Below are 24,612 nucleotides of genomic sequence, written 5' to 3' on the forward strand. Positions count from 1 at the left end.
CTGCTACGTGCCCGCGGAACGCTGCAGACTGACACCCATCGACCGCGTGTTCACACGGCTGGGAGCCTCCGACAGGATCATGGCTGGTGAGTGTGAGTGTGAGTGTGAGTGCAGCTGCACACGGCCTGGGGAGTGAGTGTGAGTGTGAGTGCAGCTGCACACGGGCTGGGGAGTGAGTGTGAGTGTGAGTGTGAGTGCACACGGGCTGCTGCCACTGGCTGCCTGGGCTTTGGGGTGGCACATGGGAAAGGGGATGGGACTGGAGGAACTGGGCACACTTTCTGTTCTTCACAGTGGAGACAGGATTGCAGTCAGGGTTTACTGCTTTCACCTGTATGTCCTTTGTTATTTTTTACACACTCACAGGATTGCTTTCTATTGAATTTAATATTAAAAGCCTAACTCCCAGCTGGATGCAAGTCTGGGGAGTACCCTTTTGCAGAATTGGTTATTCTACTGATATTGATAGTTTTTTCTATGTGTTCTGCAATAGGACAATGCTGTTTGGGCAGGTGTTGCACAGGAGTTGTTTTTGTWCCTTCTTGCAAGGTAGAAGTCCATTATTTCAATCAGAATGCCTCATGTTTGCAATCTTGTTTGAAATGATTTCTTCAGGTGAGAAGACAGGCAGGTGTCCTTCTTGGAAGCAGGAGTTGACAGTTCTTGGAGTATTTTGTTCCTTTAATGGAGATGAAGGCACGAGGGGAGGATGACACAACAGCTGGAATGGGAAAGTCTGCCTGTGGTGGTGGGCAAAGTGCCACTGGACTAGRAAAATAAAATGATTGTTTTGGTAGGAAGAGTAGTATCACTGCTCATTTAGGGAGGGCACAGATTTTCTGTGATCTCTCTGCTGAAAAATACGGGTCAGTGAATGTTAAAGGAGTTAAGCCTACTGAACTCGTTGCACAGAAGGAATTTGGAAATGAATCATTCCAAGTTCTTAATTAAAAAGGAATATTTACACTTTCCCAAATCAAGGCTTTTCTTCGCAACTAGAAAAGGTTATTGAGGCTTTCTTTGCCCAGCTCATTTCCATTTTCTTTAATTGCAGTACAAAAAGAAATCAAAAGTATGGAGGCATACTTAAATGATTATGGTAGAAATGAGAACTACCCTTCCTTCATGAGAGATGGTCTAGCAAAAGGCAGCATTTCCAATTTTTTTCTCAGTTAACTGAGAACTATACTTTTAATTTAACATGTCACATTGTGAGGGTGAACACTGCACAAAATGAGCTTTGAAATCTGTTCTTGATGCATTTGTTTGCACACTGTAGAGGAAAGCACAGAAAAAAAAGCAAAAAAATTGTTCCACAGCAGTCACTTTGTAATGGACATCAACAGGACTACTGTGAATTTCATTTTTTCAGTTATACAGTTTTAAAATTGCCTGTACATTTTTAGGGCTTTATTTTCTAAAGAGAATAAATGGCTATTCTTAAATATTGTTAAAAACATATTAAATCTTGGAAATGTCTTTAAATGCAGAAAATTGGGATTGGTGGACACTGCTTAACAACTCATATAGGAAAACATAAGTTACAGCAAAGCAGTGCTCATGCAGCATGAGTACAGGAAATAAATGCTTGCCTTTAATGGAATCAGTTGCATTAATTGCTGCTGCTTATGGTTAATTGTAATGAACTCCACAAGGAACTAGTAAATCCCAGCTTTGTAAGTGTGACTTTATCATGTGCAAGGGTGTGAATAATTGTGTACCTCTGCTTGTAATCTGCTAAAACCAATTTCAGGTCTAAATTTCAGGCCTGCTGTTATCTGGCTTGCCAAAGCTCCCCTGAGATGCTTGAGCCTGAGCAGCAGAATATTGCTTTTGTCATWCTTCATTCAAGGAGAGTGCATATAATAAAGCCTTTATTATCCAAATAGTTCCCTCATGCACAACCCAGCCACTAATTCAAGTCTCTCAGTCTTGAAGATTTTCTGCTTGATTTTTCACTGGAAAGCCAAACACCCCTTAGGCCTGTCCTGTGCATTTAGAGCAAGAAAGGGCCAGAGATTCTCCCCATCTTGTACTTGTGCCCCGTTTTTGTCCAGCTGGTACATTTGTCTGGTGCTATTAAAGGTAGACATGTATGTTGGCCTGAAAACTYAGTTAATTGTACTTGTGCCTATGCCTGTACTGCTAAGGAACCAAACTTAGGGGTTTTTTTCTGGCAAATAGAAGCCTGCCATTTGCATGCTGGAAAAAAAGTGTTAAGTTTTTGTTAATCTTCAGTTTGCTATTGAGTTTCACTTTAGCTTAACCGAGATTGTAGTGCAGATAAAAGTGAGGTTTTAGTTGCGGTTCTCTGGCTACTTAATGGCTTTTTTTTTTTTTTTTTGTCATTTCCTTTAAAGGTGAAAGTACCTTCTTTGTTGAATTGAGTGAGACTTCCAGCATTCTCCAGCATGCAACAGAGCATTCCCTTGTTCTTGTGGATGAACTGGGTAATTAGACTATTTTGTAATAGATGGAAACTAAATCTGAGATTAAAGGCTGCTGCAAGGTCCTTGGGCTACGTGAATGGCAACCAAGTGCCCAGGGGCAGTTTGATCACGATGCTTCTGGTGTTTCACTGGTCAGTGTCTGAACCCCTCTGACATGAGCACTTTCTGGGTGCCCGGGAACCTCTGCCCCTGTCATTACTACCCATGAGAAACTTTGACTCGTTACTTGCAGCAAACCTCGGGAGAGCACAAACATGTTGCTCCTCAGTGTGGGGAGTGTGACTGTTCTGGGTCCAGTCCTGGGGTCACTACCCAGTGATGGCTCTCACCCCTCACTGCTGTTTGTGTGGCTTGCACAGCGGGGAGGGGTAAAACAGGCACTGCACTACATGGCTGCACTGGTGTTCAGGGTGTGTGTGGCACCTGGGGCTCCAGTGTCACTGCTGTCCCGCTGTGTCCCCAGGCAGAGGCACGGCCACGTTCGACGGGACGGCCATAGCGAGCGCGGTGCTGGAGGAGCTGGCGCAGAGGATCCGCTGCCGGACGCTGTTCTCCACGCACTACCACTGGCTGCTGGAGGAGTGTTCCCAGAGCGGGGCCGTGCGCCTGGGCCACATGGTACATTGGGGTGCATTGGCTGTGGGTGTGTATGCACTGCAGCGCTGGGAGGAGGGCATTCTCCCTTGGGGGATCGCTCCTGCTTTTCTGTGCTCTCCTGCCCCCAGGCACGGGTGCTTGGAGGAAAGGATGATGTTCCCACGTCAGAATTGCAAACACTGACTTACGACTCGCTCTTCCCAGGCGTGCATGGTTGAAAACGAGAGTGAAGACCCAAGCCAGGAAACAATTACGTTCCTGTACAAGTTCATTGAAGGAGCCTGCCCAAAGAGCTATGGCTTCAATGCAGCGAGACTTGCGGATATTCCAGAGGAAGTTATTCAGAAGGGGCACAGAAAAGCCAAGGAGTTTGAGAAAACCACCATTKCACTGAGAATATTTAGGTAAGGCCCTGGCTTTCTGTATCTAAGTTGCAGTCGCTTACAGGCACCCATTTTAGTATTTGGGCAGTGGCTTTCCTCAGTCACAGCAATGGARGCAGTTACAGCTCCTTTTGTGAACATGAGATATTCACAGGAGGGAGGTGGGTCCTGTGGGAGGTATGAGATAGGATGAGCAGTATTTTCAGCCTCGGGTCACCGTGCCAGTGTGAATTTGCACACAGAGGTGCTGGGGGGCACTGGGGGGTGCTGGCAGCCTCTAGAGCAGCCCCAGCATCCACATCTCATAAAGCTGTGCCAGGAATGGGAGGCTGGAGCTGTGCCCCTCAGTGCCCCCGTTCAGCAGGGTGCTGATTTCCCCAGGTACCTGTGCCGGGTGCTGGATGGAACGACCGGCGACGCAAACGCGGTTCASAAACTCACGGCCATGATCGACCGCCTTTAGGAACTCGCACGGCTTGCTCAAGAAGGTGGGAGCACACAACTTTATGATCTAATAAACTTTATTTTTTAAAAATGACCATTTTTCCATTGTCTTTCCTAGGAAATTAAACCCTTTAATTCATACCTACCCTCTACATAATGGTTATTGAGTACTCCACAATATATTAAGTCTAGATGTTATGGTACATGCATACACTTTCAGGCTGTTGATTACCCACTGTCACCAATACACATAAATGGAAAAAAGCTATGAAACTGTATAGGGCTGTATATATACTTGTCTCAGCTTCATTAGAGCAGGAAATTGCTGTGATTTCCAGCAGGTTATGTAAGTAATGTCCAGACTGTTCAAAAAAAACTATGAACAGAGTAAAGTACAAGACTTGTTTTGAGGAGACTTTCTACTGTGTACTTTAAAACATAGTAAAATTTCTTTCACAAAACTTTAGTTACATGGGTACTTTGTTTTATAGTGCATTATAGTCTAGGAAGTCTCATTAAAACACTCGCTTTTCTTTCCTTTGTTAGGGTAGTTTGAGTACAGACTATTGCTGGGGCAGGGGAGGAGATTATTCTAACTTCAGAGGACACCAGAAAAATTGCTGGATATAATTTAAGATTAGTGTTTTCTCTTTCATAGAAAGAACGTACATACTGGGACATGAGTACAGTTACAGCAAGTCTAGGTGTGCTAACAAAACAGGACACATTCAAGTACAATAAGATTTTTTGCTTGAAATTAGAAACAAACTACATGAGATTAAAGCATTAAAATCATATTTCTCAATCTGAATAAATGTTAAAAAATCAAAAGAAATGCAGAAGTGCTAGCTCACATTTTTACCATGTTACAAAAGCAATTGGTACCCATGTCCATAAAGGCAGCAACAAAGAATGCTGCTTGTCTACAGAATAGTACTACTGCAAATCGGACTGCGTTTCAATGCTACTTGTAAAAACACCAGCTCTCAGAAGTTGGTATCTGTACAAAATTGCAGCTTATTTTTCTTCACTTCTGTCCCTTCAAAGTCTTTGTTTACACAGTAATGCTAAAACGCCCAGTTCTGTTATCCTGAGTCAACATATTGCCACTTTCTTTTTTGGTAGGTTGAGCTCCATAGTGTCAACACCTCACACATCCGCTTTAATACAGTCTCTTTCTGCAGAAATGGGCAAGTGTAACTTCCTCCAAAAAAAAAGTTTTAATAGTTACRATATTAGAATGGCAGGACTTTCTTTCTGCACAGGAATTCAGTTGTGCTGCAATGTATTAGATTCTATAGGTGGAGCAGAGTCATATAGTGTGTCTGTATCGTGTGTGGGCTCTCCGGCGAGCGTGCAGGGATTGGACAGCGTTCCAGCACCACAGTCACAGAAAAACCTGCAARAGAGAGAGAGACAGTGCTGAGTGGCCATTGCCTCCTGCCCCGGAGCAGCCCCACAGCCTCCTGCACACGTACCTATCGTGTCTAATGAATTCTACGTCATGTCCTTGATGGCACTTCTTGATGCAGTTCACACAGATGGCATTGCGGTCCGTGGTGTTGCAGGTGTGACATCTGCAAGGAAAAGCCACGTCAGGCAGGAGCCAAGAGCTGAGCAGCTCTCAAAGGGCTCCAGGAGGGTGGAGGGGCAAAGCAGCACTGAAGGCCAGAGGCTGCACGGGACTGGAAAGTTTGAGAATTTTACACAAACTTGGAGTTCACAGCACCATTTTTGCTGCTCGTGTTGCAAATGCAGTTGTGCTGTGCAACCCCTTGGGCTCAGGTTCACAAAACAGACAATGAGAACTTGTCTAATCCTCTTGTTGCAGTTGAGGAAGAACACACGTTTGTGTATTCTCTGACACACAGCAGCTGTTCCAGGGGCCTTGTTGGAAGAGAAATGGTGTTTATTGGGAAGCCTTGCTGTAGGCGAGGGGAAGAAACCCGTTACCTGTAGAAGTCATGCATCGGGTAGCTGGTGTAGCTTGAGATCTTGTATAAACACTGGCCTCTGCTGACAGCTTTCTCTATGGCATCTTGATTGTTCATTATTTTGTTATCTGTTRGGGGAAAAGAAAATCCAGAGCTACACACATCTGGAATCAACAGCTTTGTTTTATCCCTTGAGGCATTTGAAGCAAAGGGCCCATTAGGAACAGTTCTATACCCGCATTTCAGTTCTGGCTTTTATGCACATAAAATCCTCAATGCCCAGAGTGCTGTGTACCCTGAAGAAACACTATTCCTCTTTGCACATGTGCCACAAAATACCTGACAGTCTCCATTTAAATACTCCTTGTGAGCTGGGCTGTCAAGAAATGCTTGGAGACACACAAGCCTTCCTAGCAGGCTTCAGTTTTCTGCTGAGGAGCCTGAAAGCCAGTGTGTGACAGTCTCCCATTTGCTGCAAGGACTTTTTACACATCCCTTAGAAAGGAAAATGATGGCTCTTGCCCCAGGAAAGTTTAGGAAGGTACTTTCCAATACAATGGAAGTGGTAAATAGGTCTGTGAGCTGCAGTACTTGAAAGGTGTGTCCAAGGCACAGTGGATTGGTAAATSCCCCTCTGTTACTCTACTACTGGATCTGTCTGGTCTCAAAGAGCACCTCAAACTWCTGCCCACTCCCAGCAGCATCACAGCACTGGGTGATGCTCTCAGGAAACCCAGGAGCTGTGCAGCAAGGAGCCAGAGCTTGTGTTTTCAAAGGTGTAAAGGATCCACAGGAAAAGGCTTAGCAGCTACAGCAAAGTATGCAAAAAATCTGCAAACTGGATCTTTTAAAATATCCTGGATCTGGCTGGCACTCAAACCATCATTCCCATCTCATCTAAGAGGATCTTGCCTCATGCACACTTCCCCACTATATGAGGGAATTTTATGTATGGAAACTGTTCATATTTTCTGAAAAAAAGTGCTTTGGGATTGTGAATGTTCATGCTTTTAGATCCTAAAAGCCAAATGAGGCATATGTTTTTACTGGACACTTGTTTTTGGATATGTGAAAAGAGGCTTTCCACTGTACTAACTCAGAACTGGAGTCTGACATGGGCCAAAGATCAAGAACCAGTTCAGAGGCCATTCTCAGACAAGACCTAATCCCAGAGTTTAATATGACAGCAAAAACCTCAAGTTACCTTTGAACCTGTTTGTGTAAAAATCTTATCAGAGCTTAATGTGGCTCATCACCTTCAGCTGAAACTTAGTCCCAACTCAGCCTAAGGCAGTCCCACCTGTGGGCCACAAAGGGCTCCATAAACCCAGACCCAGCACCAAATCAGCAAACACAGGAGGACTTGGGCTCACCTTTCATGGTGACATTGACACCAGAAGCTAGAAATAAACCTCCAAAGCGGTTGTTGAAAATCTGATTGCCTTCTAATGTTGCAGTGGCATGATTTGTTATTTCAATACCTTCAGTGGGTCAGGGGAACAAAGGAGAGAAAAGAAAGCAGCAAAGTTAAATCCCAGGTGGTTGAGCATTTGTACCTCTCTCGTGATCTAGTTTGGTTGGTTTTTTGTTAAACCATCATAAACTCAGGGGGAAGAAAGGAAAATGACAGAGCTACAAACTGCCCTGTMATTTGTTATAAAACAGGTTCAGGTGCTGCTGTTGAATCCTTTCAAAGAGCTACAGCTGGCATGCATGGATTCTGGGAGGAACAACACCCTACCAGTTTATCTGATAATAAAATGGAACTATGATCATGTTTATTTTCAAAAGGGATGTGGTTTTTGGGTGCTTAAAAGCTCTCATCTTCATGTACATTAGAAAGTTTTTGTGCACATACCTTACCCTTTTAAAAATATCTTTTTTAAAAGATGGGCACCTAAAAKTCATTTCTTTAATTGTTAGCTTTTATCAGTAACCCGTGTCTTCCAAGTCATTTGTCCAGGACTGCTCGTGACAGCAACCTATCCTTCCCCCCCACCACACTGAAACAACACCTTTAGAGGCTCTTCACAGAAAACTTCCTTCTTCTGAAAGAAAGACGGGAGAAAACTCAAGAATGCAATTTTAGTTGAAATGAAATGGAATGCAAGACGCATGAAACTGCGATGGGTAAACAGTAAAATTGCAAGAAATCACTGTTAAAACATTCTTCATCTCTTTTGGAGAAAGAAATGCTCACTTWTATAATTTTTCAACTTTGTGGAGTGAGAAAGTTGAACTTGAGACACAATTCAATCTCTTTAAAATGTGTATTYGCCCCATTTCCTAGGTTTTAAAGCAATGGTAAGATATTCATACCAGCATCCAGCACATCAACTATGAATATGTCCTASACAACTTTACCAATTGCTTCTAAAATAAAATAATGAAAGCATTTCACAAAAAAAGCTAAGACAGAATATGTGTCATTTCCCAACATGGCATAATTCCAAGACTGCTGTAAATATACCCTGACTSCAATTGTGAAATCTCAAATGACTTGCAGAACACACTGAAGGATATCCCAGTCTCTGTTAAAATGTCTAAATCCCGTGGGGTAAAGGAACTCAGAGTCAGCGCTGTGAAGAGCTCACTCCAAGCTTCCCAATTCCCTCTGAACAGCACAAACCTGCAGCAAACCCATCGAATATTCGGTTTTTCCTTAGCACAGGGTGGCTGTTGGTGCTGATGAGAACACCAGCTTGAGCATTCCTGAAGATATCATTCTCTTCCAGAAGACCTGTGACAGACCAACAAACGTGACATTGGAGTTTGGTTACAGGTCAGGAAATGCTCCCATGCTGTGAAATACTTTCAAAAGACCTTATGTGTCATAATCCTTTCATTTTGGGTACTATGCAGCAGCAGCACTGACATCAGTGATACCAGTTTAAAGCAATTCTCAGTGTGGAATTTTGGAAGTGCATTTTTTTCACTACGTAAGAAGGAATTTGGGATCATAGGCACCATTATAGAAAACTACGTCTTTCTGCTTTCCAAATTTTTCTTAAATTTTTCTAACACTTTTCTGTTCTTGKCTTCTAAAATGAGCAGACTGTCAAAGCTAAGCTGCACTTGCARTTTTTTTGTTGTAGGACAGGATTACTTTAAAATGCTAACTTAAAATTGAAGCTCACTTAGAGCAGATGAGTACCTACAGAATATCAGAGGCTGATATCAGGACACACAACAGTCAAGGGATTTCARACAGGGACCACTTCTAAATTTACAATTATATGGAAGATTCCTTAAAGATCTGTTTTTTTTTCCCCGCCCTGAATCTTGGGAGGCTGTGGCAGAACCAGAACTGCTCAGGTGGATGATTTTGGCTACAAGAATTGAATTCAATACTGTGTTTCAGTCACATGGCAAAGCTTATRAAAGCAAATGGGATAAAAGGACTGTCCTAAGCAGCAATCTAACAGTTATCTTGGATCAGATTAATTACCTCTCTGCCYCCCACAGATTTTCACAGCATTACTAATGCAATTAAGGCTAAAAAGCATTAAGGTATATTCACTGTAACTGTTTCATCACTTCAGAAGGCAAGAGCTGTGTTTCTAAAGAACATTTTAAAAAGAACACTGCTGAAACTGAAATTTAACTCTTATCCAGAATATTCACTATAAACCAGTAAGGGAAACACTACCTCTTCCCCCATTAAATATACAGATGCCTCCATCTCTTCCATCATGGATTTTATTTCTTCTTAGTGTAGGATTACTGTCTGTTTTAATCCATACACCAGCCATTGCATTATCAAAAATTTCATTGTCTTCTATAAATCCAAGCCCTAAAATTGAAGAAAGGGTGGAAAAAAAATAAAATCAAAAAGTRTAATAAATGAGAACAAAACACCACAGAACACAAGCAATTCTGGATAAACAGAAAAACAAACCTACCAGAATTATAGACAAGAATGCCACCATTCTGCCCACCCCAGATCTTGTTGCGTCTGATTTTGGGGTTGCTTCCAGTTCTAGAGTGAAATGTAAGCAAAGAAGTCAATTTAAACAGTCTRCTATATCCCAGGGGCAATCATCTCAAACACCTCTAAASAAGTGCCCCATGGATCTCACTGCTTAAAAATCTTAGTACAATACTGTTCTTTCCAAACAAGCAAACATATTTTAGCTTTACAGACTTCAAGGGCCACACATTCCAGTCAGTAACCAGGCTGTATTTGTGCTAACTTCCTTGTAGGCTAAAGCAGAGGGTATTCAGACATATCAGATTTCCAAAAGAAGGTTTTTTATAAACAAAATGACAAGAACAGCTAAAAAGACACAATAGAGCACATAACAAGCTACGTCTGTTTTGGCATAAAATCAGAACAAATGTTACCTTATCTGAACCCCTGAGTACATGTGATTATAGATGTCATTGTCTTCTAACACGCCATGTCCATTGTCATAAAAATAAACTCCAACCTAACACATCAAGAATTGTATTATTAGTTCCAAAGCAATGAGGCASAAAACCACAGGACTTTCTTTTCTCCAGCCCCCTTGTAACCACAGAGCAGAACTCACTTGTTTCCCACTGTGTATTCTGTTTCTCCTCAGGACTGGAGTGCTCCCTGTTGTCACCCAGACTCCAGCCAGTGTATTGCTGTAAACTTCGTTCTCCTCAATCACACCTTGTCCTTTCTCATGCTAAATACAAAATGGTTTAAGAGTTAACAACATCTAATCACTGTTTTTYCTGCTGTACCCATCCCTCCCACCCGTGGTTTCTTTACTGCAGCAAAGTAATTCCTTTCCATGCCAGTAAGTTTTTTCAGTCTTTTTTAAAACAGCAGCACATCATGACTTTGAATATGGAACAAAGGACACCCTGCATGTAAATCATTGTGTTTCAAGTGCTATTTGTAAATGTCTGCTGGCTGTTGGTAGGAGAGGTGTCCCCAGCACTGTGCATTCATTCACATGAAGCCCTGGCTCAAAACCTAACCCAGCTGCACAAAAAGCTGGCCTGTCTCTGAATGTCACCRTTCCCAGCACATGTCTGGGCTCAGGTCAAACAGCACTTTTCTCACTCAGGGGAAGAGGCTGTCCTGGTTAGATTTACTCAATGAAGAGCTGAAGCTGCACACTTGCAGCATTAGCTGGACCTCAGGTAACTTTTGGCAGAAAGAAGACACATTTCTCAAAACCTGCTGTTGCTTAAGGGAACCCGACAGCGCTTTCAGTTCAGTTAGCAGAGCCCTTGCACACACTGGGAATTGTGCTTTATTCCCCACTTTTTCAATACAACAATTGCAATTTCTATCATCCTGAAGGCAGTAAAAAAAAAAATCYTCTCTGAGGTTAGTGGTAAACACATTACACTCCGAAAGAGCTGAACAGACTTTTTCTTTTAAATGATGACATACTACTGTGAAAACTAAGCCTTTTCAAAAAGCTTTCAACCAAGCCATGATGAAATTCTGTAATCTATCCCATTTTAAATATTTTATTCTGTAATAGGAATAATTTAGTGGCATTCRTAAAAGCCTTCATCTTTTAAACAGCAGCATCAGCTCGAGTCTCTTAGCATGACCCTGGTTTATAATGTAAGGAACTGCAGCACTGTAAGCACAAACATTTCCCACACTGGGTGCTTGTCCCCAACTTTTCTAGAACATAACACAAGGAGGCTGCACTTACGACATAAATGCCTCCATGCTGRCCATCATGAATCTTGTTGTGTCGAACGATGGGACAGCTGTTTGTTCGAATCTGTATTCCTGCTAATGCATTACCTGTCAACAAAAGTGKCATTTAATACAACTTGCACATCCCTTTTTCTCAGCAATCAATATGCAGCAAGCAAATCAGCTTACCATAAATGTCATTTCCTTCAATAAGGCCTCTTCCATCACCAAAGATATAAACACCACCTTGATTCCCATTAAAAATTGCATTGCCCCTAAGAAACAAAGAAATCCACATTAGAAAGTGATTCCAATAAACTGTACAATACYGTACATGTACATAGTGGCCCAAAATGTACACAATGCAGATTTTAAATAAAGAACTTATTTGTGYTGCTTTGAGAAAGACCTGCCTCTAAATGTACACACAAATTAAAACTGGARCTCAACTGAACACAGACAGAAATTTCTACATATACAGGAGCATTTACAATTTCTCATMATTAAAGTGCACTTCTCCCACCCCTGTCAAATCTCTTCTAAGCAGTAAAGTATCAGTGAGGAAAACARTACCTTATTGTTGGGTCACTGTTTGAGGTAATCCAGACACCTGCAAAATTGTTTGCATAGATTTTGTTCTCTATGAATTGTCCTCTTCCTTTTTCATGCACGTAGATTCCTCCAGTCTGCCCGTGATGGATTTCACACCGCACCACTGTCGGGTTGGCATATGCTTTCACTTCAAAGCCTGCTATCCTGTTCCGGTGGATGTTGCAGCTTTCAAAATAACCCTTAAGACATAAAATATGCAGTTTCCTGTAAAAGCCCTTTTTAAAAKAAAGGTTATTCCCTCCCCTCCCTCCCCTTTAAATACAATCCTCATTTAAAAGGAAACAGTACCAAATTTGACAACATGCAAGTGCTTATAGAGCTGATTAAAACAACTACTGACACTATRTAATTTCATTTTTCCAAAAATAAAATACYGTTTCAAAGACACTGTAGTTGCATYGCTATTTATGACTACTCATGGAATACCAAGAAAAAATGGCAACTCTAGATATAGCACATTGAATGGGACTCAGTATCAGGTTTCCTCAGCAGCTCCTAAAGATCAGACTCCTTTCAAAGGCCCAACACAAAATGGACAGTGCCATGGAGACCACCTATTGAGTGGCCAGGGGGGATTATTTTTCCCTTTTCTCCCTTTTTAAAAATGGTGCACMCTTCCACTTASACACTGTAACAGTAGCTGTARGCCCACAACASAACTGTATTGAACACTGCATKATAAACAGCATTGCTGTGGGCAGGAAAAAAARGCCACTGCACAAAGCCACCCCTTCWGTGGCAACCAGGAGCTGTGCAGCAGCACCATGAACTGGTCCAGCTGAAAATTCATCTGGCAAAATGATTGTTTGTCACCCAATTATTTCTCTGATTCTATTTCATTCCAGGGCCTTTCCGAGTAACTGTGTCAGCTCTTTCACAGCATTTTCCTGACATGCTCCTATAGCATTTTAATATTCAAATTCAACCTGTTCTTGAGGATCCCATGGATCCCATGATCTACTACCAGGAATGGCTCAGGCCTGGAGCTTCTCCTACCTATCACATGGAAATGACTCCATTCACTGCCAACCTGAGTAGCCAGCACCATTTCACTGTGCTGTGAATTGCTATGGGATTCCATCAAACATATTKTGATCACAAAAAAGCAGAAGTACATCCAGTTTAATGAAGAAATCAAGACAGCATGTTCTTCTCCCTACCCAGAGAATTGCAGCCAAGAAAGGCACTGCATGGATTAAAGATTCTCCAAAAAAGTACTGTGCACAGCTTGGCTCCTCAGACTCCTCTGGTAACAAATAAAAAAGTCAAATGGAAGACTGCCTACTTTCTGTAAATATTCAGAATATGTTTTTTTCAAGAATTTTGTAGAAAACTAATCCTGAGTCAAGACAGTTTCAGAATTCTCAAGGAAGCTACACTCTAACAGAGAGGGGAATCCAGAGATCTCCTCAGAAACACGCCTTTATGCCAACAGGCAGTCTTTCAACTTCTTATCCTAAAATTAACCACTTCTTTTTCCCTCATTTTCACTTAAAATGAAGCCCTCAGGAAAACGTTACCTAAGATGACAACCTGGTATAAAGGCAAGCTTGATTCTCTTAATGGAATACACAATTTCAATTAAATTATTACTAAACACGGTCTGACATCTTTTTAATGACTTCACAAATTATTCTCCMTCTGAGTGCCAAATTTGACTACAGCATCATGATGAAAGAAAAGGGGTGTTTGAGGTGTGCTTCCTCACAGTCATTTTGGATAGCAGGTAGAAGCTGCAAACAAACAGAGCCTTTCTCATGTGGTCTGCAGGATCTCCACMAGCTTCAGCAAGCACCAGTATTTACCAGTATGGAAATGTGGGTACAAATACTGTCAACTCTTGAAAACAGCACCATATACTGTGCAGCTGTTTAACCTGCTGGGAAATGAAAGAGAAGGCTCTTCASTTCTGCTCGTGTCCCAGGGTGAACATGTAAAACACAGCTTCAGCAAGAACAGGAGAGGTACCTGTACATGAACTGCTCTGCCCACCATGTCCTGACAACCCCACAACATCAGCTGACAGCAAAGTGCAARTGCCATTTCTTCAGAATGCAGAAAATGGAGCCTTCAAAATGACTCTCCTCTACCTTCTTGGAATGTTTTTTTAAAGCACAAACCATGTTTCAGGGTCTGGAGCTCCACGATCTGTTATCCACACCCGCAGGTGTCTGCCAGCTCCAGCTCCAGCTCCAGGCAGCATTACCAGCACACTGTGAGAGCTGCTCCTGTGTCCCCCCTGTGTCTCTGAGCACACTGGAGCTGCCCAAGCCTTATCTCTGTGCAGCTGCTGGGCAGCTCCAGCCCAGTCCCTTTGGGGACACTCTGCCAGAGCCACTGAGCTCAGCAAGGTCAAAGTCCCTCCTCTGCAGAGGGACTGGAGCCTCCYACTGCCTCCACCTCCTTCTCACAAGGGTTTTGGGGTGTGCTGCCTATTTGACCTGGGCTTTGTGGACGTTTCTGATCACAATTCAACAGCTAACACAAGAACCTAGAGGACACAGCACCACAAGTGCCACCATTGCCAGGAAAAAAAGAGGCCCCTACAGGAAGAAGGAATAGGGATATATGTGGAAAACATATTACAATCTTACACAAGAATACCAAACAGCTTTCTGCTTGAAGATCCCGAACATTAAAAAGCAGCTCTGTTCATTGAATTTATTTACAATGGCAGGCAAAGCATGAGCTGTGGACACAAACTGCCAGCTCCAGGGACAGTGTGTGTGGGCAATAACCCTGCTGCAGCCTGGAACCTGTGAGCAGGTGAAGGAATCCCAGACACCACTGCAATGGCTGTGCTGATGTTCCACCAGCACACACTGTACAGAACGAGATGGGATCACAGCGATGGATCCTGCGCACATGGACAAAATCACAACACTTYTTACATCAACACTAACTCAACAAATTGAACTTGGGTGGTTTTTCCTTTCTGCATATTGTCTAGTCTAACAAACACTGCTTTGAAATGCTTTAGGGTTAAAACTTTTAGTTGATGGGATTTTGTCGCTGCTTTTCTTCTCAGAGGTTTTTCCCCCCCTGCATTTCTATTTCTATTTCTATTTCTATTTCTATTTTTCCTTCCTCTGTTTTGAAGATCACAACATTACAGAACCATAGAGGCATTTCATGTTACTGTTTGAACAACACATGTATTAAAAAAATGTGCAAGATTTAGTATTTTCTAAATATTTATTGACTTTGGTATTCCCAATAGGGTAGAAAAAAAAAAGAAAAACAAAATTAAAAAAAAGACAACAGGAGACCAAGACAGAAAAAAGAGCAACTGCCTGTGCTTATAAAAATTTGCCTTCCAAACCCTGGAAGGGTCCTTATTTGAGAGTTAGCGCATTTTATGAAAATTCAAATGCAACATAAAGAAAATCATGTGCAAGATGCAAAAAAAAAACCCCTTTATTTTTATGCTCAGCAAAAGGAAAATTGAATTTTTAATGTGGCCTGTATAGAAACTGGCATATGCTTTTTTTTTGTTTTTTGGCTTTATAAACACATTTCTTTAAAACTATTTGATTTGCAGTATTTAGAAGAGTGAGCTGTAAGCTAAGATCACCCAACTTAAGATACATGCTGCTACACTTTTATTTAAGCAGAAAGAACCCCTCCAAGCTCCTCATTTGGGAGCAATGAAAATGAAAACTGTTTAGCCTAGAGCTCAGCTTTAAACTGTAAAATTATGCTTATTCTTACATTAAATTGGAACTTGTCTGTTGTTTGCACACAACTACAAAATACAATTTATGACAGACGCCTGGTAACTCATTTCAGGCAGCCAAGAGGTCAGGGTAAGGCACCCAGGGCTGCCAATGCCATGCTGCATTTTTAATACACATTTGTCACAGCACTAAGGCAAACGTCAGGATATTGCCCCTTCAGAAATAAGAGGTTGGGTTTCTACAAGTATCAAAACACAAAGAACAGTCTGAGAACATGAAACTGAAAAACAAAGCACTCTTGAACCTTTTGGAGACAGCACTCCAGCACAGAAGCCCACGGGAAAAGAACGTGTAGGGCAGCAATCCAGCACTGGAATGTACTTTATACCACTTTACAGTCACAAGCAATATAAAAAAAAAACCACAGAAAGTGACAGAAGAGAAGTGAGAGAAGGAAAAGTAGAAAATCCATTAATTTGTTTTGCTAKAAAGGATTTGTATCTGAAAGAGACCATGTCACTCTGTCACTTCCCAAGCATGTAAACATTGCCAATGATRTCATTTCATTGACTCTATCACTAGACATGATGCAAAAATAGAAGATGCTGCCAAAGCAGACTTTGAGACATGGGGACACTGAGTCTTTCAAAGGAGTTTATGACTATGAAATATTKCAATCATATTTGCAGCTGAGATAAATATTATTCACACATTCTCTTTAATGTGCTACTATTTTCCTTAACCAAAAGAGAAACATTTATTTCTATTYCATTTTGCTTGATCCACACTGATCACAGCTCTGAAACAGTCATTTCATSGGTAAGAAAATAGATCAAATATACTTTTATTTAAAATTAACCAAGTGAATTCAGCCTAGCTGTTTAATTTTTTTACTATTTCAGTACTCATATATTTAATATTTATACTTCAGTACTTGAACAAGAAGCAGCTCTACCCAAACTTTCCAATTAAGCCTCAAGCCTACACACAGACACGTCTCCTGCAGGAGTCACTGAAGCACTTTACCTGTTTTTCCATAGCTGCAAGCACTCATTCCATGTTTCCAAGGCTGTTTGAAGGGCTTGCAGAGATGTATGGATATATGTGCTGAGTTCAGCTCCATCCATGCCCTGCCCTTCCTGACCTATCCCTACACAAAGGACAGTGTCTCTGTACTCTTCCCAGTTCCCCTGTCCCTGCTGCACTGCCTGTGCATGTTCCCTTCTTGCCCTTTAGTCTGAGCCCTTCCTTTCCTCATTTCTTACACCTGGGGCTCSAGAGCTTTTCCACTCTCTGGAAAGCAGCCTTTGAGATCTGCCATTTTMACAGTGACTAAAAGAAAACTGCTTGTTTTGCCAGCTGGGCGTGGGGAATTGGGGCTTTGTCATTCAAGCAGGGAAAACAATGATTTGGCACTCTTTGGAAAACATGCAGAATATTTTCCTACAACAAAACAGCAAATCATCTTTTATTTCAGGGATACAAATCTATTCTGTTTATTTCAAGGGCTATAAATCTCATTACTCACTACTTTACATGTACTTGGAAGTTATCACCATCACCTCAYACAAATAAACACATTAATGAAAGAAGGCCTAAATTCTGATATGAAATTCTGTGTTAGAATTCCCTGCTAATTCCACCAATTACCTGCTACAAAAGTCCTCTTCCCAGAGAAGGTAGGCRTATCCTTTTTCAGAGCTTTAACATTAAAATAAGGCTAAGTCTACACAAAGCATTTTTTTTCATTCCTAAATCATCCAGCACCTCATTTTTCATTCCATTTCAAAGGGAAAAGAATGAAGCATAAATGTAAGCCTACGATTTACACCCTATTTCAGGAGGTATTTTGTCACTGCAACATCATACAATGTAGCAGGCTGCCAATCAATTGCAAAAAACTTGCTTAAACCTCTTTCAGCTAAAATTGCCTTGAAAGTGAAGTCTCCCACTTAAGAGCAAGAGAATAACAGAAGGCATATTTTAAAATATCTGTTCATGAGTAAATGCGTGCTTTTTAGAAAGCATTTCCTCAATGACAGGCAAAATGTGAAGACTTCAGTTTTACAACATCTGTATTTTTTTCTCCAAAAGAAAACACATAAGTTACCATGCCATGGTCAAAGGTGAAAACGCCAACGTCACGTCCATGGTGAATGTGATTCCGTCTGATAATGGGATTGCCGTGGTTTTTAACCCAAATCCCTGCTAATGCATTATTGGAGATCTCGTTGTCCTCATATATTCCCTGGGAAATAAAAATGTACATTAAAACAGGAATCCAGAAAAGTAAACTMTTTGATCAACGTAAAGAAATGAATATGGAAGATTACCTGTGCATGGTCTGTAATATAAAGTCCAACATTTTCACAGTCGCTGATGTTACAGTGTTTAATAGTGGGACAAGCTCCCTGGCCACTAACACATACTGCAGAGCCAACTGCAAGAAAAAACACTGCAGTTACCATAGCTTCAAAGCAKAGTGTATTTATAAATAGTCTGGCAGTGCTTTTGCAAGAAAAGTTAGTGTGAACTGATATTTAAAAAAGATTTGGTGTGCACAGAGCCAAAGCATTGCAAGCCACTGGCAGAAAAACACTACTGTCATCATTTTGCAGATGCAAAAACCACGGTAGGAGTCGCTTTAAAATCACCCTGCCAAGCTTAAACAGCTGCCAGGACAATGGTTTATATAATAATTTGTGCTTACAAAAGTTCTCACTCATTTATTTCCCTGCGTTAGGCCCAATGTATGCTGACTGTTCACAACAACAAACAACAGAAATCTAACAAAATCCTCTGCTAATTACTGCCTTGTTTTACTTGCCTTTAAACTTTCACAACTCAATACTTCAAAGAGGCCAAACAATAATTTTGTAGCACACAAAGACACACTGTCTACCCAATGTYGAGCAGGGCACCAAGGCACAATGTACAGAACCAAACATCAGAAACCAACAGGTAGGTCTCTTCCCAGCTGAATTACAAAGCTCCTCAACCATAACCCAGAAAACAAGCCTTTTCCAGGAAACTAGCACTCAAACTGCTCTGGACTTCAGCAGATCAGCTCAACTCCCTGAACTCCATGAAGTATGACAACACAAATTCCACAGCCACTAAAATCAACAGTGATTCCTCAGAGGTAAGGCCTCATCTCAGGATACCTGGCCTATGTAACACACATTCCCCACAAYTACACATCACCAAACAAGCAAGCCAGTACCTGCTCTGATAGTAGATTTTCATATATCCTTCTAGCAAAGGACAGCACTAAGACTGTGCTTAAATAATTCACAGGCTCATTTACAGAGAGCTTGTTTCTTTTTAATTCCTAAAGAAATTATTTTGATTGTCTAGCMTGACCTTATGAATAATACAGGCTATACTAATTCCCTGAATTAAGTCCTACTTCAATTCTAGTAGCAGGAACTTCAGCACATATCTCTTAGAARCATATTTAATTTTGATAACTTTACGATTTTTAGCAACTGAGAAACCAGCATAAAGCCTGTTAGCTAGAGGGCTGTTGCCCTTTTAATTTACACTTTAATTGCTCATCTGAATTCCTCCAGCTCTGGCACCCAGTTACTGGTTCTCTTTACACCAGTGCCATACCCAATGCACACACGTAGAGTGCAAGCACTTTGCTCCTTCAGCCTTCTCCTTGATAAAGGAACAAATTGCAGTCACTGTGTTTTTCACTACAACTGATTTTTTCTACTTTACCTTATATGACTTTTCATTTAACAGTTTCTAAATTTTCCAACACGTTGCTATGGACACCAGAAAGGAGCACTTTATTGTTAAGCAGGACTAAGCAGAGGCATTAACACAGTCTCTACTTCTACTCAGGTGTATCTAAGGATCACATCAGTTCTTTTGGCCACTCAGCTACATGGGGGCTCATTTTTAGCAGTTCATCCACAGTGACTCCTCAAGCTTCCCCCAGCTTGCCAGGAGAGCGGATCATCACTTCCAAACAGGAACAAAAGCACATTGTTTGTGTAACCCTGCACTTGGTCACACCAATGCAGGGGGTGTTTGACAGTCCAACTATCAGGAGGGTCACAGTAACCCATCCTCCTGGTCACCTGTAAGACTGTAGTTACACTACGTTCACACTGGATCCATAACACGCCATATAACTTCCTGAAAGTTATTCTTCATCTGTTTGGTGTATGCTCTGGTCATTCCAGTATTTTAAGGCACTATGTGTTGAAGCCAAACATTTTTCAAGGATCTGTGTAATTACATTGGGACTGCTGCCTTTTTTTTGGTAAAAGCAAGTGACAAAAAATGCCAACTGTGTAATGCAACCATTATAACTTCCTGTAAATACACACTAACATGATTCAATAATAAATCTGAAACTCCTGATTGACCCAAGCCCTGCATTTCTATCTCACCATTCTRGCCAGGATCAGTAAGCAGGACTCCTGCTGTACTTCATCCTTTGAAGTCTCCTCCTCTGCCACCTGCCCCAGGGACAGACCATCTCATTGAAGTTTCAAGTTACCACTGATACATAATAGGAAGCCAGATAAATTTCTGGCCAGTTCTTTTTAAACTCCTGAATGATTTTAGAATGTCTATTTTTACAGCTGTTTAACCTCATCCACAGTTACTGTCAAGAGTGGAACGTGTTTTATTATCCCTCTAGGGTATGAGGGCATTTATCATTCCTGCATATTCTCATGAAATATGGAACAAAAATTACACAACACTTTGCCATTCAAATTTTTCCATTCTATGATGGATCAGCATCCCTGCTAAAACTGCCTTTGCTCCCCAAATTCAGACAAAAGYACTGTGTCTGATATACAGATGTTGCATCTTGTCTTGTTTATCAAATTCGTTGTGGCAGTGAAGTGGTATTTTGATGGTGTGTTTTTATTTTGGATGGAGGTCCCCAGRGTTTCCTTCAATTCCCAATTTCCTATTTATATTAACTGCTARTAACTTCTTTCTTGTGTTTCATAATTGCTTTCACTCCCTCTGCCTCTTTTTGTGAGACTGAGGAGCTATGCCTTTTTGGAACCCAGTGTGATGTTCTAAAAGCATACCTCTATCACATTTTGCTTATTTAAATGGAGCAATCTTTATTCTGACTCACTTCACTGGACCTGAGTATTGATTGTGTGAAAGTGGTCCTTTTGGAATATAAAGCACATGTAATACTTRTTTAAGCTTTATTTTGTTTACTCAAAATATAATGATCACACACACTAGCAGCATTTTTTTTTAAAGCAACATTGCAATCCACTACTATTTTCTTATCCATCAAGGTGAGGACTAACACAGATTTCTTTCACAATGGATGTAACAGAACTTCTAGACTTAGGATCTTGCCATTTCAACTTTATTTAGAAATATTCAAAAGATGCTTTGGACTGGCAGCAGATGTCCACCTTCATCCACTTGCACTCACACARTTGCCATCTTTACATCTCACATACATTAAGAACTTTACATGTGACATACTGTAGAAATATGCTTTAATGCAATCAGGAGATCTACAGAAGGGGTATCAAGCATGTGCTAGGAAAGAGGTTTTGAATACCTATGGATCAATTCTTCAGAGATGTCAATTATCTGGAAACAGTAAATGCCTTTTCTGGCAGACTGCCATTCTTCCTCCCTTTTTAGATAAACTTAGTACTTCCTGAGTAGGTTACAGCAAGGCTTGGTAGGATTAAAAAGCCAATGAAACTGAGTAATCAATAAGTGATGATAGTAGAAGCCTACATACACCCTTCAAAMCTGAGCAGAAATTTTAACTCTGGGSAAGAGAAATCAACCATTCAATATAGTAAACCTTTAGAAACCCAGAGTCTTGGAGGGAGCAAAACTTCAAAATTCTCAGAAATGGAAAATGGTCATGGAAAAATTATCAAAACTTCATTTTAATAAACAACTTTCACAAACATAGCAGGATCTAGTGGCTTATCTATAAGCACACGTTTCAGTATGAAGTCATGCAGCTCTTCAAGYTACTTTCATAATCAAGCCGAATTTGGTCTTATGGAATTCCTTCCTCTCACAGGTTGTCAGGGTCCCCAAGACTGGTATATGATAAGTTCCAGAACACCTTTTCTTCATATACTTCAGCTTCCCAGTATTAGCATTACCCTGGRATAACTGGGATACTGGGAGCAGCCYGCTGTCCTCTGCTCCTCTTTSGTCATTTTTAACACTTGTAAATATTCGTTGATGCATCTCCAATAAAACAGATGGTGGTGCAAAGCACAGAGCTGCAAAGCACAGAACTATATTGAGCCAGTGCAGCGGTTTACAGCCCAAAACCTCCAAGAAAGTGCATCTTCCTCTAGAAGGCAGGGACCAGTAACCCTGTCACCATTCTCGTCATGGTTCCCTGCAGCATTCTTCATAGGCACGACCAGAAAAGTGTCCTTTTCAGATCTACTTGGAAGAACTTTTTTTTTTTTTTTCCCCACTTGCTGTTGAGCTGAGCAGCCTCCACACTTAGGCTGCTGCACAGATCCATTCCCTCTCCCTGGCTGACCCTGGCAATGGCAAGTTGCTATGGCCACGTGCACACAAAGACTCACCACCCTAATTCTCCTGAACCTCTTGTTTATGACGCTCCAGCTCCACTCCATCTGGCTGTGTTCAAAGATGGCACACTCACCATGTCTTGTGTCTAGTGATTGTGAACTGCCATGTCTTCCTCTAGAGACCACACTGCCATCCAGCTCCTCACCTGCAGGCTCTGACCCATTCTCTCCTGAATCCACCTGATTTTGCCCAAATCAGCTGGTATAAATTCCTCATTGTCTCTGATGGTCAAATGAGTGTTTCCACACTTCTGCCTGTAACTCATTCTCTGACACATCAAATCACTCCACTTGGAAGTGAGSCGAGCTTAGCAGTTACATCTCAGACTGTTTAATGCCATCGATCCCAATAGTGAATAGCACAAAGCACCTAATGAACAAGTCCCACACACAGCCCTTTCAAATGCCCCATCCTGCCAGCTACAACTATACACCAAGCCCAGCTATGTTTATTTAACTGTCACTTCTCACTTTTAACCCAACTGGCCAGAGTCCAAACAAGATTCAAATGGAGGACCAAGTACACATTATCACACAGCTTTTGGACACAAAGAAGTCATTCGAATAGTGATGCTCCAAGGCAAATAAAGCTTTCAGACATGTAYTGAATACCTGCACCAAAAAATAAAAATAAGCCAATAGTAATCATACTGGATTTGTTGTGTTTCTTCAAACAATGACAAGCCCACTAACCTGTACAAGTACTTCGAATAATACAGTGATCTATAATTGGACTGCAGTTCACGGTAATCTCTAAGCAGTGGTGTGCATTGTGATGCTGGGCAGATTTGTCATCAGGGTTGAACTGAAAAAGGAAAAAAACCAGAAAACTTGTGTTCAACTGCTCAGGCATTAAAATAAATTTTTTAAAAGATCAGCTTAAGGTTGAGACTCTTACCCTGATTGTCATATATCCAACATAGGCATCTTCAGAACCCTCCATAAAAACGAAGGTGGAATCTCTAGTGTTTTCTATTATAACTTTATCTGCTACTTTTCCAGGTGCTGCAAAGAAATCAATTAGTAAATCTTAGTTCATGCCACTGGAAAAAAAATCCTCAAAATACTTACAGAATCCTGTTCAAAGCAACAAAGGAAAGTTAACACTATTGTTGGCACAAAGATAGTCTTCCTGTCAAACAAATGTTATAAAAGGAACTTTCAAAGACAATGAAGAATCTGGTCTTTAACTAAGACAATCTGGTGCCAATTTAGTCACATCTAGTACCACGAGAAAAACCTTCTCTTGTACAGAGCTAGCTGTTGACTACTAGTTACAATGAACTCAATTAACAGCTTAAACACGGACACCAGGCTAGAGGCGGTTTAACTCTGTTCCAAGAACAGTTTCTTGTGATTTTCTAAACCCTTTTATTAATGCTAAAAACATACATTCCGTCACTGACACGAAGCACTATTTATTAATCTGCTCATGACCTACAAGTGACCTCCCCACACTTCCCAAATGTAGGATTCAGAGTKTTGAATAGATATTCTCATTATTCTTTAGGAAAAAACAATCTTATGGAATCAGATTGAGCTATAGYACAGGCAGTATGAACAAAGGGTTGCAGAATGCCATCATGTGCCATTTGATCTCGTGTCAGCAGCGAGAGCTCGGTTCTTTGGTTCTTTAGCCCTAATCCAAAGGCAGGCAGGCCATGTTTACACTGGGACTGGAGAGCCAGCAGAGGGAGCGCCAGKTAACACCAGCCACCCGCTGGAATTAATTCAGTGACGCTCATTCACAAGCAACAGCGCTTGTCTGATTCAAACCTGCACATTCAACATGCCAGCCAGAGGCAGCCTKCCCTCAATACAGCAAATAGAAAGGTGGAACTTTCACCTGCTATGGCAGATAACTTACCTGAYAGCATTTCAAACCATTCCCAACTCAAACATGAGCAGGTATTTGCCCTAAATTCTGTATTTTACTGAAAAGCCTACGCACAGATTCCTCACAAGCASATCCTTTTCTGTTGTGTTGACATTAGTACAGACAAGTGGTATGTCCTGTTCTTTATCACTCTGGCAGAAAGATGTCAGTCAGAATGAAGCAACGTTTACATTATTATCCAGCTTGCTCTCACTATCTAAAAGCCCAATCTCCGCTTTCATTACTGCAGAGCTGCAAATATTTTAAGGTAGTCTGGCTCTCCTCTTAAACCACTATTCACTTACTACTAGATAACAACTAAAAGAGGTTTTGAAGAGGAATTGCATCATCATACAAAACATTTCCATGGTTTGGTAACATTTCTATATATTCACCATGTTGCAAATGCACTGGCATAAACAAATCTGT

At 41.2% G+C, this 24,612-nt stretch overlaps 2 protein-coding genes across 3 annotated transcripts in view; one reads left to right on the plus strand and one right to left on the minus strand.

The window, feature by feature from the left end:
• Nucleotides 1-3,968, plus strand: part of MSH6 (mutS homolog 6) — a 16,579-nt gene extending 12,611 nt beyond the window's left edge. The window contains exons 7-11 of the mRNA XM_057383985.1: nucleotides 1-86; nucleotides 2,361-2,450; nucleotides 2,914-3,068; nucleotides 3,252-3,451; nucleotides 3,812-3,968. The exon at nucleotides 1-86 is cut by the window's left edge and continues 5 nt beyond it. Of these exons, the coding sequence (XP_057239968.1) occupies nucleotides 1-86; nucleotides 2,361-2,450; nucleotides 2,914-3,068; nucleotides 3,252-3,451; nucleotides 3,812-3,893 (613 nt within the window). The 3' untranslated portion in view covers nucleotides 3,894-3,968. The remainder of the gene's footprint in view (nucleotides 87-2,360; nucleotides 2,451-2,913; nucleotides 3,069-3,251; nucleotides 3,452-3,811) is intronic.
• FBXO11 (F-box protein 11) overlaps nucleotides 3,952-24,612 on the minus strand; it is a 67,345-nt gene continuing 46,684 nt past the window's right edge. For both annotated transcript variants that reach the window (XM_057383984.1, XM_057383983.1), the window contains exons 8-23: nucleotides 23,206-23,312; nucleotides 23,001-23,112; nucleotides 18,066-18,172; nucleotides 17,843-17,980; nucleotides 12,017-12,234; nucleotides 11,633-11,718; nucleotides 11,457-11,551; nucleotides 10,341-10,463; nucleotides 10,153-10,238; nucleotides 9,711-9,787; nucleotides 9,458-9,601; nucleotides 8,438-8,548; nucleotides 7,182-7,289; nucleotides 5,828-5,936; nucleotides 5,353-5,451; nucleotides 3,952-5,273 (exon numbers count right to left, since the gene is read on the minus strand). In XM_057383984.1, the coding sequence (XP_057239967.1) occupies nucleotides 5,144-5,273; nucleotides 5,353-5,451; nucleotides 5,828-5,936; nucleotides 7,182-7,289; nucleotides 8,438-8,548; nucleotides 9,458-9,601; nucleotides 9,711-9,787; nucleotides 10,153-10,238; nucleotides 10,341-10,463; nucleotides 11,457-11,551; nucleotides 11,633-11,718; nucleotides 12,017-12,234; nucleotides 17,843-17,980; nucleotides 18,066-18,172; nucleotides 23,001-23,112; nucleotides 23,206-23,312 (1,850 nt within the window). In that variant the 3' untranslated portion in view covers nucleotides 3,952-5,143. The remainder of the gene's footprint in view (nucleotides 5,274-5,352; nucleotides 5,452-5,827; nucleotides 5,937-7,181; nucleotides 7,290-8,437; nucleotides 8,549-9,457; nucleotides 9,602-9,710; nucleotides 9,788-10,152; nucleotides 10,239-10,340; nucleotides 10,464-11,456; nucleotides 11,552-11,632; nucleotides 11,719-12,016; nucleotides 12,235-17,842; nucleotides 17,981-18,065; nucleotides 18,173-23,000; nucleotides 23,113-23,205; nucleotides 23,313-24,612) is intronic.

This window comes from Malurus melanocephalus, unplaced genomic scaffold (assembly GCF_030028575.1).
Source record: "Malurus melanocephalus ecotype Western Australia unplaced genomic scaffold, MMel_1.1 scaffold_671, whole genome shotgun sequence".
Taxonomy (NCBI): domain Eukaryota; kingdom Metazoa; phylum Chordata; class Aves; order Passeriformes; family Maluridae; genus Malurus; species Malurus melanocephalus.